This window comes from Leptonychotes weddellii, chromosome 3 (genome assembly GCF_054177405.1).
Source record: "Leptonychotes weddellii isolate Sample4059 chromosome 3, ASM5417740v2, whole genome shotgun sequence".
Lineage (NCBI taxonomy): Eukaryota > Metazoa > Chordata > Mammalia > Carnivora > Phocidae > Leptonychotes > Leptonychotes weddellii.
Window position 1 is genome coordinate 71,764,035 of NC_138371.1, and position 19,415 is coordinate 71,783,449.

The 19,415-nt window shown below is 39.0% G+C and overlaps 1 protein-coding gene across 1 annotated transcript in view; it reads left to right on the forward strand.

Moving 5' to 3' along the window:
- Positions 1 to 19,415, forward strand: part of NEB (nebulin) — a 198,037-nt gene that overhangs the window by 177,416 nt on the left and 1,206 nt on the right. Inside the window, exons 141-155 of the mRNA XM_081815483.1 lie at positions 390 to 494; positions 1,049 to 1,153; positions 1,794 to 1,886; positions 3,124 to 3,216; positions 5,333 to 5,425; positions 5,942 to 6,034; positions 10,545 to 10,637; positions 12,314 to 12,406; positions 12,700 to 12,792; positions 13,128 to 13,220; positions 14,221 to 14,328; positions 14,435 to 14,618; positions 14,918 to 15,010; positions 15,878 to 16,030; positions 16,327 to 16,433. Of these exons, the coding sequence (XP_081671609.1) occupies positions 390 to 494; positions 1,049 to 1,153; positions 1,794 to 1,886; positions 3,124 to 3,216; positions 5,333 to 5,425; positions 5,942 to 6,034; positions 10,545 to 10,637; positions 12,314 to 12,406; positions 12,700 to 12,792; positions 13,128 to 13,220; positions 14,221 to 14,328; positions 14,435 to 14,618; positions 14,918 to 15,010; positions 15,878 to 16,030; positions 16,327 to 16,433 (1,599 nt within the window). The remainder of the gene's footprint in view (positions 1 to 389; positions 495 to 1,048; positions 1,154 to 1,793; positions 1,887 to 3,123; positions 3,217 to 5,332; positions 5,426 to 5,941; positions 6,035 to 10,544; positions 10,638 to 12,313; positions 12,407 to 12,699; positions 12,793 to 13,127; positions 13,221 to 14,220; positions 14,329 to 14,434; positions 14,619 to 14,917; positions 15,011 to 15,877; positions 16,031 to 16,326; positions 16,434 to 19,415) is intronic.

The window sequence follows — 19,415 nt, forward strand, 5'->3', positions numbered from 1 at the left end:
TCTTCACCTCCCTGCTTTTCTCTCCCTGCCTGTTGGTCGTCTGGCTCCTGGCTAAATGGCCCCATCCCATTCACAGGAGACACCCCATCGCCAGGAGCCTGCTTGTCTGTCACCTTCCTCTGTGTGGACCAGCCAGCAGGGGCCTCCTTCTGCTCTCTTTGCCATGACAATGGGTTTTATTAAATGCCCATGCTCAGGTCTCCCAGAAAGAAAAGACATGGAGCTCATTGACCAAGAGAGGGCTCTGCTTTACAATCCCCTAACGTCCATGAACAGTCTGAAAACTACAAAGGACTTTCCTTCTGCTGAGCAGGAACGGCCGTGGTAGGTCCCACTGGCCCATTTCCCTGTGGTGTTCACCGTCCTTATTTCTTGGAATCTATTCTCAGAAAAAGTACAAGGAAGATGCAGAGAAATGCATGTCCTGTTATGAGACTGTTTTGGACACCCCAGAGATACAGAGAGTCCGGGAGAACCAAAAGAACTTCAGCCTTGTAAGTTTTCATTGACTCTAAGACACAGCCCACTGATCCCTGGGATAAGGTGGGCATGGTGGCTGCCTCCGGGCATACACACTGGGCCTCCCCTCTGCATGGGGGCGGTGGGACAGCCCTCCCCAACTCCCACCTGTGGCCCAGGAAACATGTGCTCCGTTCTTCTCCAAGATCACCTTGTATTCCCCAAATCATAGCCTAGAAGACCCACTGCTACTTTGTCAGTGGCTTCTTGTCACCGTATGTGAACTATCTCCATCTTCCATTAGTGGTGACATCTGTCATTTTCAAAATTAATTCAGGAAGGGATGCATTTTTTTAAAAAAAATCTAACTTGACACGTTACCATTTTTAGGGTTTTTTAAATTTTTTTTTTTTTTTTTACAAAATTTTTATTAAAGAGTTTCCCTTCGGCTATCAGACGATGATTATTGTGGCACAGACATTTGGTTTTTATCTTAATTTGGATTTTTACTTCCCTTGCACAATAGAGACAATTTAAAATATATTTTAAAATGTTGAAATCTTAACAAGTGTCTACTCTTTCTTCATAGCTCCAATACCAGTGTGACCTTAAAAACAGTAAAGGAAAAATTACAGTTGTTCAAGACACGCCAGAAATACTACGTGTTAAAGAAAATCAAAAGAATTTCAGCTCGGTATATTTACTATTTATTTTCCATTGAACGCTAACCTAATAATTCCATTCTCCTCTTTAAAAATATGCTAGCCTCATCTTGATTCAGACAATTAACATCTAACCTCCCCAGTTAATACTTGTGGTTATTTGTTAAAATTTCCCATGCTTTGCTCTAAAAACATCACTCCAGACGCCATTTGAAATAACACCTTAAATCTGCTAACAAAGTAACTTTTCTTTTTAATTTTTTAAATCCCAGAGCAGTAACATGTGTTGTCTTGCTCCGTGAAGATGGATTTCTTTTTGACATTGTGATTTCTTTTACTATCCTTCCCCAGAATAACTGACTTCACATTTCTTTAATGGATTTTGTTTTCATATGGGAGAGGTCTTTTCAAATCAACATCGTCCCGGTTTTTCTCATCCTGTATTAATACATTATGATAATATTAAATCTCAAGATCTGGAGAGTTGTCCGTGTTGTACATATGGTTGGAGTTAATGATGCTGACGTGGAAGACGTCAGATCCTCCGGCACACGGCTAAGAACATTCTCTAGTGTCTTGTTTTCACAGAAGCCATGTTTCCTAGTCTTCCTCCAGGAATTGCTGGGCTTTCCTTTCTTCTGTGTAACGTTGTCCTGATTCTGAATGCCCCAGGTTTTATATAAAGAGGATGTCTCGCCGGGAACGGCAATCGGAAAGACCCCTGAGATGCTGAGAGTGAAGCAAACACAGGACCACATTAGCTCGGTAAAGACACCCCCCGCCCCCCTACCAGAGACTCATCCGCTGCTTTTCTGCCTGCCTTGGATAATTTACTTTGAGGGCTGAGCTGCACTCAAAATTGTTGTCTCCAGAAGCAGCTGAAGCTGCTGAAGCAGGTGCCTGTGGTGAGGGCCATCCCCCAATCAGTGCAGCCAGAGCAGGTGGCAGGAGGGGAGGTTACCTGTGGGAAACCGAGAGGCCGATGTCAGAGCAAACCAGAGCTGGACCGTGGTTCAAGCGGTCAAAACAGATTTTTTTTTTTTTTTAAGATTTTATTTATCTTTTTGAGAGAGAGAGAGCATGAGAGGGGGGAGGGTCAGAGGGAGAAGCAGGCTCCTCGCCGAGCAGGGAGCCCGATGTGGGACTCGATCCCGGGACCCCAGGATCATGACCTGAGCCGAAGGCAGTCGCTTAACCAGCTGAGCCACCCAGGCGCCCGGTCAAAACAGATTTTATGCAGGACTGTTGCAATAGGGGAAAGAGATCTCAGTATGAAACTGGGCTCAATTCCAAAGGAATTGCAAGGAAAAGTAAGGATTTATAATCAGGGGGCAGGGGCGGGGTGGATAAAGAGGCAGGCGGAAGATAGAAAATTTGAGAAACTGTCAGGGGTAAGGGAGGTTCTGGCTGAACCTACCTAACATGATTTTTGCTGGTGGCAGGCCAGGGTGACCAGATGTTGCCTGGTGGGGCTGGTGGGGTAGGGAATTTGGTCAGATATCAAGGGTGAAGACATGCCAAGGGTAGGGGGATTCTCGCTAAACTGACTTAGCAGGATCCTTGCTACAATCAGGCGATACAAAGATAGACTCAGAAATCCAAAAGTTGAGGCCTATTTGGGAAGAAGATTCAGAGGACCCTGACTGAAGTTTAGTCAAGGAGAGACTCCTTGTCACTTGTAAGAAAATAAAATATGTTAAAGTCGAAAATTCAACCTTCCTGGGTATATGTTGTGAATGTATTTGTCCTAGCCAAACGAACTGTTGGGTATAACAACATCTGAGTGCACAGGAAAGGTAAGGGGCTACAGTCTGAGTATGGACTCGCCCTCTGCTCCACCCCGAACGGACAGGAGAGAGACCAAGCATTGTCCTCTGACCTAGTGTCAAAATGGAGCCCCGTGCACACTAAGTATAGAGTTTGTATTATTTAAATTGTGACTTTACAAACTGCAGAGCTCCTAACCAAACACATGCACATGTTCCCATTTTTATACCTGCAGGTGAAGTATAAGGAAGCCATTGGACAAGGAATCCCAATTCCTGACCTGCCTGAAGTAAAACGTGTCAAGGAGACACAGAAGCACATTAGCTCGGTAATGGCCCATGTGCTCAGCACGCGTTTGTGCAACCAGCCACCTCCCAATTGCTCCCTAGCTCTCTGTCATCCCTTCTTCCCAGGCCTTAGGAATGGTGTAAACCTCTCTCCATCCTAGATAAGAAACCTCTGTCTTCACACCATCAAGGAGCAGAAGGGACTTGACTTCTTGACTAATGATCATGCCTGCAGTTCCTAGAGTAAAAAGTGCCAACAGTAGTAATAAGGTTATCAGAATGATCTTGAGTTAAAAGATATAATCATAAAAATAACACAAAATAGTATATATTTTATGTAATTATATATTAGACAATTGGCATATAAATTTCAATTTTATATAATGTACACAATTATATATATAACATACATATATATTACATAATATCATATCATATTTTGTGTTACTCCAGTGTATATATTTGCATGTACGTATATCTCAGGACAATTCTCCCCTGTCCAGGAAAACTCTAGGTTGACTTGTGAAGTCTCTGCAGCCTTCTCCTCTCCCTTTCAAGATCTCTTGCCCAATTTCCTCTACTGTCTTGCAAAGGTGGTGTATGTTTAAGGTGCTCACTGTCCCACAATCTACCCACAATGACATACTCTATATTAAGCATGTTCTCTATGAGGAATTCCAGGTACCTGTGCATAGTGGATGTGTGTGTGTGGGGGTGTCCCTCACACCTTAAATAATCAGGTTAAGCATATGTTTCTCCTGACCTCTATCAGGTTAGCCCAGCCTCTGCTCCCCACCTCCCAACACACACACACACACACACACACACACACACACACACTCACACTCACTCACTCACTCACACTCAGCTTTCCCATCCATATGCACATTCTAAGAAATAGCTGGCTACTAGCAAGAGACCCTGTGGAGTTTGGGAAATAGTTTATGGCCAATAAAAGGTGAGGACCTTGGTCTTAGAGATTCTGCTGGTCACTGGAGGCCTCAAGTCTCATTTTGTTGTCATTAGGAGACACGTGGTATTTCTCTTGAACGTTACTCATATTATTTAGATCTCTTTCTTGTTTCATTCTTTGCTTATACTCTGGCTTCCTTGTGGTACAGATTTCATTTAGGGTTTTGTGTCCACAAATCAAGAAAACTCTTTTAGTCACTTTTGATTGCAACTTCCTGTCTTTCTCTGATTATGTTTTGTTCTGTTATCCATGATCTCGGTTCTGCTGCCTTGCTGGGTAAAGAAACACAAGTTTGTACTAAAACAGTAGATTTTTAAAGATCCCTCAAAGTTTCCCAGCAAAACAAAGATATCACCACTAGTTTGTCAGTGTTTAGGGGAGTTAATCTGTGACCTAAACCCCCTGCGTTGTTCATGTTGCTCCCCACCCCATGCTCAAGTACACCATTGACCAATTTATTTAAAAAGAATTCATTCATTCCTTTAGGCTGATAAGTCTTAACATTAAAGGGAAAGAAGGAAAAGAAGGGGGCCAGAGGTTCAGGAAGTTCCTTATTCTTTTCATTAAAATTTATTGGCCTTTGATACGACCCTAAAAAATAGGGACTTCCTTCAGTTTGAAAAACACCAGTTTACATGATCCAACAACCATCAGTAGAAATATCAAGGAAAGATGCTTTTTCTGAAAAATATACTTTTAAGTCTCCTTATATTAAGAGTACCTACAGACTAGGGGGCCCCTAGGAATTTTCAGTAGAAAATACAAAACAAAATTCCCAACCTTGAAGGAATAGAGTATCCCATGATTAGAAAATTTTAAACCAAGTAACCTATTTAATTAAGTACAAATCTACTGTGGACCTACTAATACTAAATGTTATGAAGTGGTTCGATTTTTCTCACTGTTGAATTTATTACTTTTTAATGCATTTTAGAAATGTTCTAAGTGTTGACAACAGAAAATGCATAATTTAGTACCAAGTGTTCAAGGGTAGTAAAGTTATTTTTGAGGGGGGAACATAAATATTTGTGGAGTTTCTTTTCCGTCTTCCTTGAGTTTCATACTTGAAAGCTAGATTGTTTTTAAGAGTTTCCACCACGTAGCCCACAGATGTAGCTATGCATAATCCAAAGGATTCATGGTCATTTCACCTTTTTGGCTTAGATTCTAATTATCTTCTACAGGTTATGTACAAAGAAAACTTGGGAACAGGCATTCCAACCCCTGTCACTCCAGAGATTGAGAGAGTCAAACGCAATCAAGAGAACTTTAGCTCGGTATTTACAAATATATCAAATTAGAAACTCAATTTCCCTACTTTTAAAAGTTTACCAGAATAACTCATTATCCTTTTTTAAAAAGTAACATCTTAACAATCCTGTGTATGTGTGTGGGCGGGGGGAGGGAGGGAGGGGTGTGTGTTATTACCTGACCAAAACCATCTGAACTTACAGAAGTGACTCGCTTTTCTGGTGGTACTTTAACATTTTTAGCGACTGACAAGTGTGAAAACTTAGATCTGAAATACTGTAAGTAGAATTAACACAAGATTCCTCATTATTATACTCATTTCCTATAACTCAGTGCTTTGTGTTGTACTTTTTTATCCCCAGAATTAGCATGGTAGAGTTCATCATTAAAATTGTGAAGAAAAAGTAAAAGCATTATCCTTACTAAGTATTACTCACTAAAAGACTCCCTCTTCACACAAACTACCTGCCTCTAATTTTCTCCCTTCCTTAATCTTTGTGCCTGTTTTGAATGTCTTCTGGGTACTTTCTTGTATCTCACAGGTTTTGTACAAAGAAAATTTGGGGAAAGGAACCCCAACACCTATCACTCCAGAGATGGAGAGAGTCAAACGCAATCAAGAGAACTTTAGCTCGGTATTTCTTAGGGGGCAAAAAATAAAATCCCTTAATTCTTATTTAAAATAATATTTTTAACACATTACAAACATATTTTTTTCCTGTAAAATTACTAAATTCATATAATGAAAATAATGATACCAAATATTTACCTCAGTTTTCAACCCAAATCTAATTTAGTATTTACTTGAGTTCTGGTGTGAAATTTTAACTGCGTTTTCCCTAAAACATAATGATAGATCACTTTCCTTAAAAACCCATAATATTCAGTGTTTGTTTTTTTTCCCCCTCAAACCCTCCCCTTTAATAACAACAGGTGTTTCTAACTGGTGTGACACATGTCAAAAGTAAAAATCTAACATCCCTTCAAAAGGTCAATGTTAACTAGAATTTTATTTGTGCTTATTCTGGCTCTGTTTGATGTATTTTTTGTGTTTGTAACTTTTTGTAAAAGAATGTGATTCTTAAATATTTTCATTCAAGAGATGGCAGAGCAATTTACAGTTAAGTCAGAAATGTGGCTCAGCTATTTTTTGTATACCATGTAAGAGAAATGAGCTTTCCTTTGGAATAGTTTAAGGATCATTGAAAGCTAATGTTTATTTAGCTTTTAGTATCTATTAATATTTATTTTATTCCCCCAAACCTCTCTCTCTCTCTCTGGTTCCTTAATTTAGAGTTACCAACAACTCATTATGGATATTAATTTCAATTAACTTGAACACTCTTTGATAAGGCCTCATCCTTCTGTCTTTGAGAGAGGACCTCTATTACTAAGTGACTCCTGCCTGTGGCCTGGCAACTGCGTCTTTATCACTGCCACTCAGGGACAGACATCGCCCTGTGTGTGACTAAACGTCACAGTTGTTCTATTACTTGAGGTTGTTTAGGCCTATTTTATGCCATTATGAAAACGAAAATACTTTTAGGGACTGTTTTGAAGATCAGGTTACCTAAAAGATGGGTCCAAGCTGATGTGACTGTTGGTTTTGTGCACACAGATTTTGTACAAAGAGAACTTGAGCAAGGGGACCCCCATTCCTGTCACTCCTGAGATGGAGCGAGTCAAACGCAATCAAGAAAACTTTAGCTCGGTATTCAGGAGAAAGCTCCTTTAATTCCATATTTAAAAAAAATAATAATTTTCTAAAAAACAAACTTCTATTAGTCCCTTTAAAATAATCAATTTAACATTTTTAAAATTTCGTCAGCTGAATTCTGTTTTCCACGTCGTTTACTTACCATTTGATTCTAACATTTTATATCTTCCATAATAGTCCCTTAAAACTTTTAATTGGTTCCTTTCCTTCTCTTTTCAACTTTTATGTTGCTGCTGGGACTTTTGAAGTTCACTGATGTCCAAAAAACCCAAACACTGTAGCTATTATTTACTTGGGACTCTTCTTCTCTAAGATGTTTCTGGGTTAGTGTAGCTCGAAGACACAGTACTCGAGGCCACATGTAGAAATAGTGGCTCTTGATTGGGAATGGTGGTTGCCTTAACCTAGATCCTGTCTGGATAAACACAGGACAGAAAAAGAAAGTAGCTCAGTGTTGGAACCCAAAGCAGCCTTGTCTTGATATTTGTGCTAAACAAGCCATTCCATGAATAGAAATCCAGACCTTCTGATTTCTTTTAAATACACAAATCAGATCATAAATTTATACTTAATGTTACTTTTTATTTTATTAATATTGTTGAAAAATTCTGTAGTAGTCTGTGAAACTTCTGTATAAGGATCTTAAGAGTTACTTATACCTGAGATAGAAAATCAAATGTCAATAGTAAAATTTAGCTGGATTTTTTTGGGCGGGGGGGCGGAGCAGGTTTGATCCAAAGTGGTTTTTAATTGTGAGTTCAAATATTTTCAGGAAGTTTGATTCTTCCACAGTAACTTTCTTCGGTCCCACTGTCTTTTGGTTTTGTTTTGTTTTGTTTTCCTTTGTTTTTAATTACTATTCACTAACAACCTTTCAACTTTGTTAAATTGTCAATGTAAACATCACTTTTTGGAATGTTCACTGTTTTCCCTGTGGGATGATGATGATGATGATGGTGGTGGTGGTGATTTTGATGATTATTTCTTCTTTTGGAAGAATTAAGGTTTGCATTAATTTTCAAAATTGTATGTTAATTATTTTCTTCTATATTAGAGTAAGTATTATTGATATTTATATCTGAGATCTTAATGATCCTGATGATCCTGGACAGTTTTTTTTTCCTAAGTAACCATTTGTATTCATTGTTACACAAGTTGCATTTAGGCAAAATTTTCCCGGGGTGCATAGAGCTTTTAAGATTCCATGGGAAATAAATAGTACTATGTATTAAAACATTAACTTTCAGACTTGACCACCTCCACAACTTGAATATACTCCACAAAGAAGACCAATTTTGCTATACTGCATAGATTTGGTGGGTTTTAAATATCTGTTATTCTGCAAAACAGATGTTCTATGTAGATAAGTATTTGCCAATCTAATTAAAAAATAATTTTTCTATTGTACACTAAGCACTTCAGTGCTCTTATGAAATTGTAGTTTTTTCCTTAATTCCCAACACAGGAAACAAACCTTCAATATAAATGAGTTAATAGTAAGGTGAATATCAAATACACTGGCACTTTAGCTAAGGAAATATGGAGCATATCGTCATCCCGATCTGTGTTTGAAGAGACAGTTTGACTTGGTGAATTTGTCTTTCCTGTTTGATGTCTGTAGTCTCATATTAGGGTCCTTACAGGACAGGTGAAAGGGCTGTTTGGACTGCTCTTGTTTTTTTCTGGATGCTTTCTTGTGTTGTACAGGTGTTGTATAAAGAAAACCTCGGGAAAGGGATCCCAATTCCCATCACTCCAGAGATGGAGAGAGTCAAACACAATCAAGAGAACTTTAGTTCGGTATTTAAAAGAAAAAAAAAATCCCTTTAACTATTTTTAAACCAAAAATTAATGGCTATATTTTAAATCTAATCAGCTTATCCCAATAAAAACTCTGACATGTCTTGTTCACAACTTAATGCTGCCATCTCCTGTGAATCCATTTCCCCATTTTGGTTAAACATTAATACCATCATTTGACTTTTTTTTAAAAAAAGTGTTCAGTATATATCCTAGCCTTTAAAAACATGACCTTCTTAGTGTCTAAGCACCCACATTTATCCTGCTTTGGCAAATTTGATCTGGATGTAAAGCTTACAAAAATGTATTTAGCAAAGATCGGACTCTTGGCTTACTTCCTGTTCTAACCTTCTCTGTCCCTACTGGTATTTGTACAGATACTGTGAAGTTTCTTTTTTTTTTGCATCTTGTGATTGCTCTCCATTTGCTTTAAAAATAATTAATTCCACCCAATATGTTTGCCCAAACTAAAAATTAAATACTTGGACTTCTTTTGAAAGTCAACAAAAGAAGGTTTGTGCACATGTATCTTTATGTATACAATGTTTATAAAAACCCAAATATCCTTATATGGTTTATTAATAACATTTCCAAATCGAAAATAACTTCCTTGGTTCTCCTTTTGTCTCTTACCCTTTTTAATTCTTTCTCTTCCTCATAACAAACTGGGGGAGGGGGGTACTAATTGTTCCCTTTCATGGTGCACTGCTGCTCGGCGCTGCAGAGGTTAATTCAGACAAAAGTAACAAAACTTTCCTTTCCTATCTCAGTTTTTTGCTGCTCTTTCCTGCATTCCCTTACTTATAAGTATGTCTTTAGGCTCCTACAGGTTGGATCTAGAAGCTTCTGGTATTTCCCTTCCTCCTACCTATTCTCTTCCTCTTTGCCCTTCTTCTCCCCACTTCTCCACAAAAGGGGAAAGTGGTTGATTGCTCTTTTTGTTCTGGATGCTTTCTTATCATACAGGTGCTATACAAGGAAAACCTGGGGACAGGAATTCCAATCTCCATCACTCCTGAGATGCAGAGAGTCAAACACAATCAAGAAAACCTTAGCTCGGTATTTTGGAAAGAAAGGGAAAAAGAAGATGCCACTTAACCTCATAATTATATAATACTTAACATTTATTCCTTTTTAAAACCCACTACCCTTCCTTTGTTTCTAATATACCTCACTTAGCAAAAGGACAATACTCTTTGCATTTTTATGTTACTGCTATGGATTCAACTTTTTTAAAACATTTTAGTTAATTCTGATAGCGATTACATCTGGTATTTTAAAATATATATTTTTAATTTGCTTGGATAACAACAAAACTGAGTTCTAACAATCTCAAACCCCCATGTGATTGTTGGGAGGCACTGTACTCCTAGAAATGACAAAATAACATGAATAACTGTCAGCGGTTCCCCAGCAGCTGAGGTCCTTGCTGCCTAGAGACTCTGCTTCCCAGCCCAACCATGGCCGCCATTAAAGTAGTTGGTGGCAGCTTGCCAACCTGTAACTCCTGGCTCCCTGGACTACTGTGTCATTTGGTAACAAGGAAGTTGAACTCACACTTAAAATCTTACAACAAATTAAATGTTACCTAACTTTTTTTTTTTTCTGGATGCTTTCTCATCACACAGGTGTTGTATAAAGAAAATATGGGCAAGGGAACCCCTATACCTGTCACTCCAGAGATGGAGAGAGTCAAACACAATCAAGAAAATATTAGCTCGGTACTTTGGCAAGAAAAGAAAAAGCTACTTCTTTAATGATTTAAAATAATACTTATTAATCCTACTTTTAAAAAACATTTTGTGAATTTTGTTGATCTCATTTATCCTTCTCTCCTAGAAGGCTACTCTTAGCTTTAACCCTGTAATAACAAGAATGCTTTAATCTATAAAGTTCTAATATCAGGAAGTAACAGATTTTCCAATAAAATGTCCTTCCGCTCATCTGCCCCTGAACTTACTCTCTATCTGCTATCCTCAAGGTCTCTGTTTTACGTACTCCTGAAATTTGGGGGGTGGCATGATAGGTATGAGAGCTCTTTCTGGAAAATTGGAGTTGTGATCTTGTTCTGTTTTTGCACCCATGACTTTAGGTTCTAATTTACCCTGTTAGATTTAGACAAAGAGACCTTGGGGAAAAATAACCCCTGATCCTCTCCTCCAAGGATAATGACATTTCTGTTCCATTTGGTATTTATTTTAGTTTGCTTGGATAACAACAAAATCGAGTTCTAACAATCTCAAATTCCTCATGTGATTGTTTGGAGGTACTGTGCTCAGAGAAATGAAAACATTAAGATCCACTAGTTTCAGAAGATGATTTATCAATTTACTTAAAAATGAAGTGTCACTTGAACTGTTTTTGCTTTACCAACTTTAGTTTTTTGTTTTGTCTTCATCGTGGTCTCTGCTAACTTTACAGACCACTTCCTGTAAGCCTGTGCTCTGTGACATGATACATGTTTATAATTTACCAGGGGGTTGGGATTTGTATGGGGAAGATGTTAGCTCCCGTTAGGAAGAACCTGGTGGCCCTCCACATCAGCGCTGTCTGCAGCTTTCTCCAATACTAGAGAGCACTGCATCAGAATCACCCGGAGCATTTGTTAGTCAGACTGCTGGTGCTGTCCCCACAGTTTCTCATTCTGTAGGTCTGGTGTGGGGCCAGAAGATTTGCAATTCTAGCAAGTGCTCAGGTGATGCTGGCCTTGCTGTTCAGGGACCCCACTCTAAGAACCACTACTTTAACAGAACTCTTTCTCTTGAATGCCATTTCCCAAACCTCCCGTGTCCCCATGAATGACACTGAAGGGAGACACTGAGGTAAAGGATGTATCATGATGCTAGTGATATAATTGCTGAAAACGTTTTTCTTTACTGATAAGTTTGGTGAACTAAAGCAGGAGGCAGAGCACAGATAATGGCGGGGGAAAAAAAGAGTAGAAGGAATCTTTGGTTTTGGGCCCACAATTTTATGGATGTGTCTATATGAGTTTAAGTGCTGCAAGACAGGCCAGTCACCTGCTGCCATATAGGGAGCACCTCCACCTTCTCGGTGTCAGTCAAGCACATTCCCCTAAGTCCTGTTACAAGATGATCTGTCTGGTGCTTGAAATGCATAGACGTAAAATAAAGGCCTTCTCTCATCCCTTTTGGGCACCCTGCAAGTTCTGTCTTGCAGTCTGCCAGGATTTCAGGGCACAGTCCTACCCTGGAAATGTGTGTCTTGCTATAACTACACTCAACTTCGTTTGGAAACATACTCCTTTCCACCTAACCTTCTTGTCCAAATGGTCTGGCACCCTGAGCCTCATAACAAATTATCTCTTCCGTTTAATCTTTTGGTAACTGTAATTTTTTTTTCTTTTTGCCTTTTTGGATCCATTGAACCCGCGTAGGTTTTGTACAAAGAAAATGTGGGGAAAGCCACCCCAACCCCTGTCACGCCAGAGATGCAGAGAGTCAAACGCAATCAAGAGAACATTAGCTCGGTATTGTCTTGAGAAACGAAAGTGCTTTTAATTTTGCAAAGTAACCCCTGCAGTTTGGCCTGCTCCTAACTCCATCCCAGGTTAAAAACAAGCAAAATGCCGGTTTTTTAGAATCCCCTGTAAATGATATACTACACTTACTATTGCCATTAACTTTTTAAGCTTTCTTCTTGAGAGCTGTTCTCACTCATGTAACAGATTAAACATGGAGTTTTCTCCCCCAAATTGCATTATGTTTAATAGTCTGAATATTGCCTCTTCATGATTTTCGGGTCCAACTTTGTATCTCACAGGTGTTATACAAAGAAAACTTGGGGAAAGCGACCCCTACACCCTTTACTCCTGAGATGGAAAGAGTCAAACGCAATCAAGAAAACTTTAGCTCGGTATTTTGGAGAGGAAAAAAGAAATGGTTACACTTTCAATAACCCTGGCAAATATGGTTATATCACTAATTTATCTCACAGTTTTCCCAAAGCTTTCGTTTATTTTTAAAAATTCTTCTTTACCCACTTAAAAACGATAAACCAACCCCACCAGTTCAACCTGATTTAATTCTTATTTCATCTTGTGCTTTATGTAATAACATTTTAATGGCTTTATCTTCCTGACATGTTTCTTATAGAGTGTGATATAATTGAGCCATAACACCAGCTAGATGATGGTTTTTAGAACTGGTTTTCTGCTCTCTGATGTCTGGATGCTCTCTTGGCTCCTCTAGGTATTATACAAAGAGAATATGAGAAAAGCAACTCCGACACCTGTTACTCCAGAGATGGAGCGAGCTAAGCGCAACCAGGAAAACATTAGTTCGGTATTGTCTAGGATTAAACACAGGAGTAGTGCAATGACTTGGAAAATAACATTTTAACATCATATAAACACGCCTTTCTCATTCAACTGGGAAGCACACTAAAATGAAAAAACGAAATGCAACATCTTGAAAAATAACATTTTAACACCATAAAAATGTGCACCTCATTCAACTGAAAATTTACATTAAGATTAACACAACTGTGCTTTTAAATTCCAAATGATCATACTAAGAAATAACAATTGCCAATGTTTTCTCTTCCTTTTATTTTACTGGGCCGGGGGGGGGGTAGTCTTACATAACCAACTGTAACAAATTGACTTCCTAACATCCTCAATCTGCTCTCCTTTATTTTTAAGGTACTCTATGAAACAGGTAATATTCTGATATGGATGCCTTCTTTGGCTTTGATATTTTGGGTTTTTCATGTCTGGCAGACTTTGATTTCTGTATTAACATTGGTTTATGAAATCTGGGCATAAACCTATGAAAATGATCACTTGTTGAAAAGGATAGTTGTTTTGGAGCATCTGGCTGGCTCAGAGCATGTGACTCTTGACCTCAGGGTCGTGAGCTGGAGCACCATGCTGGGTGTAGAGATTACTTAATTAATTGAACTTTAAAAAATTTAAAAGGATAGTTGTTTTGAATGTCAGAATCCCATCTAGTGCCAAATACCATCCAGTCTGCAATTCCTAGCAAATGCCAGAGACCATTTTCTTCCTATCCTCTCTGAAATTCTCTGCCTTGTCTCCTTTGAAAATGAAAGTTACATTTTCAAAGTCAAAAACATGTCCCTTTTCTCCTGATGAGAGCCCTGCCCATTCATCCTCATGCTTATCTGTTCTGCTATTAGTCAAGGGTATCACTGGGTCCTTTCAGATGACTCAAGCTTCCCTCCCCGGCTACTTTTATCTCCATGTGTTGGAAAAGTTTTTGAGGCTTCAGAATTAGAACAGTACCGTGACCTGTACTTAATTCATGGTCTCTCCTCTATCAGGTTCTTTATTCTGATAGCTTCCGGAAACAAATACAAGGCAAAGCTGCCTACGTCTTGGACACTCCAGAGATGAGACGGGTGCGGGAGACCCAACGCCACATCTCAACGGTGAGTCAGAAATTCTTAAGGATCAATTGGCCAGTCTGCTGGATCATGTGGAAAAGGAAATGATCACACCATCATATTTTCATAAAATCAACTCATGAAATTTCAGGTGAAATATCATGAAGACTTTGAGAAACACAAGGGTTGCTTCACACCAGTGGTGACGGACCCTATCACCGAACGAGTAAAGAAGAACACACAGGACTTCAGTGACATTAACTACCGAGGTATTCAGAGAAAAGTAGTAGAGATGGAACAAAAACGGAATGACCAGGATCAGGAGACCATTACAGGTATATGAGCCCTGGGGGGCGGGGGCAAAGGGGGTAGAAGAACAAGAGTGGCATTACCCATAGGAAGCTAAAGGATAAAGTACTTCAGCCTGTGTTTTCATCAGCTGTAAAAGCAAACTGTTCTTTCACAGCTTGCAAAGCTGGTACCTTTCCTACCTTATGCTTTGTTCTCGGAGAAGTCATGACCAGAAATAAGCTAAATTAGTGTTAGTCCTCCTGTGGTTAAGTTCATGCCTTGCTTTCCAAGTTATTAGGAGTCCTCCAGAAACATCTGTTCTGATCCTTGATCTTACTTGCAGGTTTCCGTGTCTGGCGTACTAATCCTGGCTCAGTGTTTGACTATGATCCAGCAGAAGACAACATTCAGTCACGAAGCTTACACATGATTAATGGTATGTTATAGCTAACAGCATGAAGGTCACCATTTAATGGGCTCAGGTCAATGACCTCTAGGAAACTATAGTTTTCAGTGTTCTGAGTTGTCCTTCTTGCTGACTAGTGGGACAGTATCATTTCTAGGCAAATTTAAGTCAGGGAAGGATTGTCTCACTGCCTCTGTGTAAATCTTCAGGCCCCATTTATTACCTTTGTTTCTAAAGAAGAAAAAGTAGTACATCTTTCTATTGGAGAAATAATGAAAAGAAAAAAACATAAGGAAAGGGAAGAGAATGAATGTGACCTTTGGCAACTTTCTGAAAACTCTGTCTTCAAGGAAGGCTGTTAATTCAACAAAACAAGCCACATGTCTTTATGCCTTCTTTTCCTGTTAAATTGTAGAATAATAATATGTAGTGCTTGTCCTTAAAGGATTTATACTCTAGTCTGCTGATGGAGAGAAGTAAATCAGTGGTTACACTCTGACATGTGCAGTTTTAAAGGTCTGCACACACATTGTGGGAACTCAAGTAAAGGGCATCTAAATTAATCTGGAAGTGAGGGAGGACTTTCTAGAGAAGTTGAAGGTGGAGTTTGAATGTGAATTTTTGTGAGCCAGGAAAATGGGCAGGGTGGAGGGAAGGAGTTGTGGTCCAAGACAGACTCTGGGATTTGAAGCCTGGCTGTTACTATTTAGCAGTTACGTGACCTTTGGTAAGGTACTTCAGCTGTCACGTGTAAATGAGGATGGCAACCGTACACACAGGGCTTCGAGGCTTTATTCATGGGAGCCTACTGAAAACCTATGCCTAGCAATCAGCGCACTCCCACCAAGCACCGCACAGACGGACTCATGCATGCGCCCCCCCCCCCCCGCCCCCCAGCGCAAGCACAGCGCCGGAGCCGGGAGCATTCGCGCTCCGCCAGCGCGCTGAGCGTCAGCGGCGGTGAGGACAAGTCCGAGCACTCAGAAGCCGCCGACCAGCGCCTCTCCACCTACAGCGACGGGGGAGTCGTCTTCTCTGCAACCTCCTCAGGTACAAGTGGGCTGCCCACCAGCTTGCTGGGTTACAGGTGCAGATGCTTTGAGTTAAAAACAGCAACAACAATAACAAAAATCTGGATCATTTCTCCTGATGAGAAAAGACTAGATAGAATTGTGAAGAGGTACATGAAACCAGATGTTTCATTTTCATTAATTTAATTAGAGCCTCCTTTCTTGGAAACCATTCTTAAGTTAGGGGACAAGAGAGCACTGCTCAGCTGTTTAACACAGATGAAATGAGGTCTAGTTCATTTTTCTTCTTACAAACTACTTCCCCCCACCTTTTAGCTTACAAACACGCAAAGACCACGGAGCTCCCACAGCAGCGATCATCTTCAGTTGCCACGCAGCAGACAACGGTGTCCTCTATCCCATCGCACCCCTCTACTGCCGGGGTAAGCAAATGTACTCTAAGGCTATTATCATTGAATATGGATTTAGCAGGGGAATAGATATGAAAATAGATGAGGCCCAGAAATGGATCCTAAACGAATTACAGATCAACAGGGGAAAAAAAAATCAAAATTGTAAAATACCACAGAAAAGTAGAGACTAATTTTATAATATTGGGGACACGAAAGGCCTTCCTCAGCAAGTTCTAGAACCTAGGAACGTGAAAGACTGCATATTTGACCATAAAATTTTAAATGGTTTTATAACAAAAAGAAACATGTCAAACTGGGAGAAAATATTCGCAGCATTCATAACACAAAGATTTATACCTAAAAAACCTAACACTCAAAAATTCATTGGCAAATTATTCCCCTTCCGGTCAAAATAAGAAAGACCTGGAAGCAAACGAATAGACAACTTACAGCAAGAGAAATAGAAACAGCCAGCAAAAAAGATGTCCACCATAACTGCAAACCAGGAATATGCAAATTAAAACAATAAGTATTATATTAGAACATTATGGTAGTGAATTTTTTAAAAAATTAAAATGCACATACCATTTGACCTACTCCTTTCACCTTTAAAAGCTCTTTCTCTGAAATACCTGCCTAAAGACAAACATTAGGGGATTAGTGTAAGAAAAAATGGTTAACAATTAAATGTCCAGAAGTATAGAAATGGCTAATTTGTGATCTTACTAAAATACAGAATTCTCTGTAGCAGTAAAAAAAGTATGAGATCTATATAAATCTGTATATATAAATCTATATCTAGATCTCTATAAATCTATTTTCATATAGATTTATATGGAAAAGCCCTGAAGCTATATTAAATGGAAAGAATGGGTCAGAGTATTAATCACAGTAATTGTTTCACATATGCAGGGAGGAAGGGGAAACCTATCCTTAAATACGAATATATGTATGTGTCTTTCAGAATGCTAGGAAAAAATTATGCAGGTTACATTCCAAATTACTAACCAGTGCCTGCTCCTCTGAAGGAAATTTGGGCACTTTGTTTTGTCTACAAATTGTTAACAATTTAAAAAATTTTATTTTGCTGTTGTAAAAACATTTTTAAGTGTTCAATACATTCTTGTGCACTATAGATTCAAGCTTGTGTACAGATCTCTAAAGATCTCCAGGACAGCAGATCTCTAGAGCTTATTCATATTGCTTAACTGAAACTTCAGGCTTATTCATTAGTAACTCCCCATTTTCCCTTTCTACCATGTTATATTTTGTTTTCGTTTTGTTTTGTTTAACATGTGGAGGATAGCTTTTAGAAACTTTACTAGTATGCTCCCAAATTCCCAGGGTGAAAGATACATGCAATACCGCTTTCTCAGAAGTGAAGAAAAGGCCATATACAAAAACATTCTTTTTTCATATACAGTTTTATGAATATATTAACATACCATTAAAGTCATCATTTGAAGTGTACAGGTCCACTGATTTTATTTCATTTAGTTATTCAACCACTACTACAATCTAATAACATTTCATCACCCTGAAAAAACCCCTTGTACTCATCAAGTCAATCCCCTTCCTGAGCTTTTCCCTCCCCCACCATCCAATCCAAGGGATCCACTAATATGCTCTCTTTGCCTATGCAAGACATTTCATATAAATGAAATGTGGTCTTTTGTGACTGACCTCTTTTACTTAATGCTCTGAGGTTCATCTAATTGTATCATACAGCAGCACTCATTCCTTTTTATTACTAAATATTCCATTGTAGGGAAATTCCACCCTTTTTTCCTTCATTCATCAGTTGGTAGGCATTGGGGTTGTTTCCATTTTTTGGCTGCTATAAATGATACTGCTGTGAATGTGGATGTACAAGTTATTGTGCAAACCTGTTTTCATTCTTCTTGGGTATATACATAGGACCGCAATATTACAACTCTGTATTTAACGTGGGAGGAACTTGCAAAAACTCTTCCAAGTGGCTGCACCATTTTACATTCCCATGAGCAGTTTATAAAATTTCTCCACATCCTCCCCAATACCTGCTATTGTTTCTTTTTATCACCATTCTAGTGTGTCATGTGATATTTCATTGTGGCTTTCTCTGACAACTAGTAATGCCAAGTATTTTTTGCATGAGCTTATGGGCTATTTGTACATCTCCTTTGGAGAACTGAGATCCTTTGCCTCCTCTCCCATCTTTTTCCAGTACTGAACAGTAGGAGTTCCTTATATTTTCTGGATGGTAATCCCTTACCAGATATACGATTTGCAAATATTTTCTATTTTGTGAGTAGTCTTTTTATTTTCCTGGTGGTGTTTGCACATTCTCTTTTGTGCAACTTACTCCACAAATTTAAGTCGTAAGAGATCTTAAAATTAGGCATTTGGGGACATATCACATAAAGGGCTAGTATCCAAAATCTTTAAAGAACTTAGCAAACTCAACACCCAAAGAACAAATAATCCAATCAAGAAACGGGCGGAAGACATGAACAGACATTTCTACAAAGAAGACATCCAAATGGCCAACAGAAAAAGTGCTCAACATCACTCGGCATCAGGGAAATCCAAATCAAAACCTCAACAAGATATCACCTCACACCAGTCAGAATGGCTAAAATTAAGTCAGGAAATGACAGATGTTGGCAAGGATGCGGAGAAAAGGGGAACCCTCCTACACTGTTGGTGGGAATGCAAGCTGGTGCAACCACCCTGGAAAACAGTATGGAGGTTCCTCAAAAAGTTGAAAATAGAGCTACCCTATGACCCAGCAATTGCACTACTGGTTATTTACCCCAAAGATACAAATGTAGTGATCCGAAGGGGTATGTGCACCCCGATGTTTATAGCAGCAATGTCCACAATAGCCAAACTATGGAAAGAGCCAAGATGTCCATTGACAGATGAATGGATAAAGATGTGGTGTGTATACACACACACACAATGAAATATTACGCCATCAAACTGAAATCTTGCCATTTGCAACAACGTGGATAGAACTAGAGGATATTA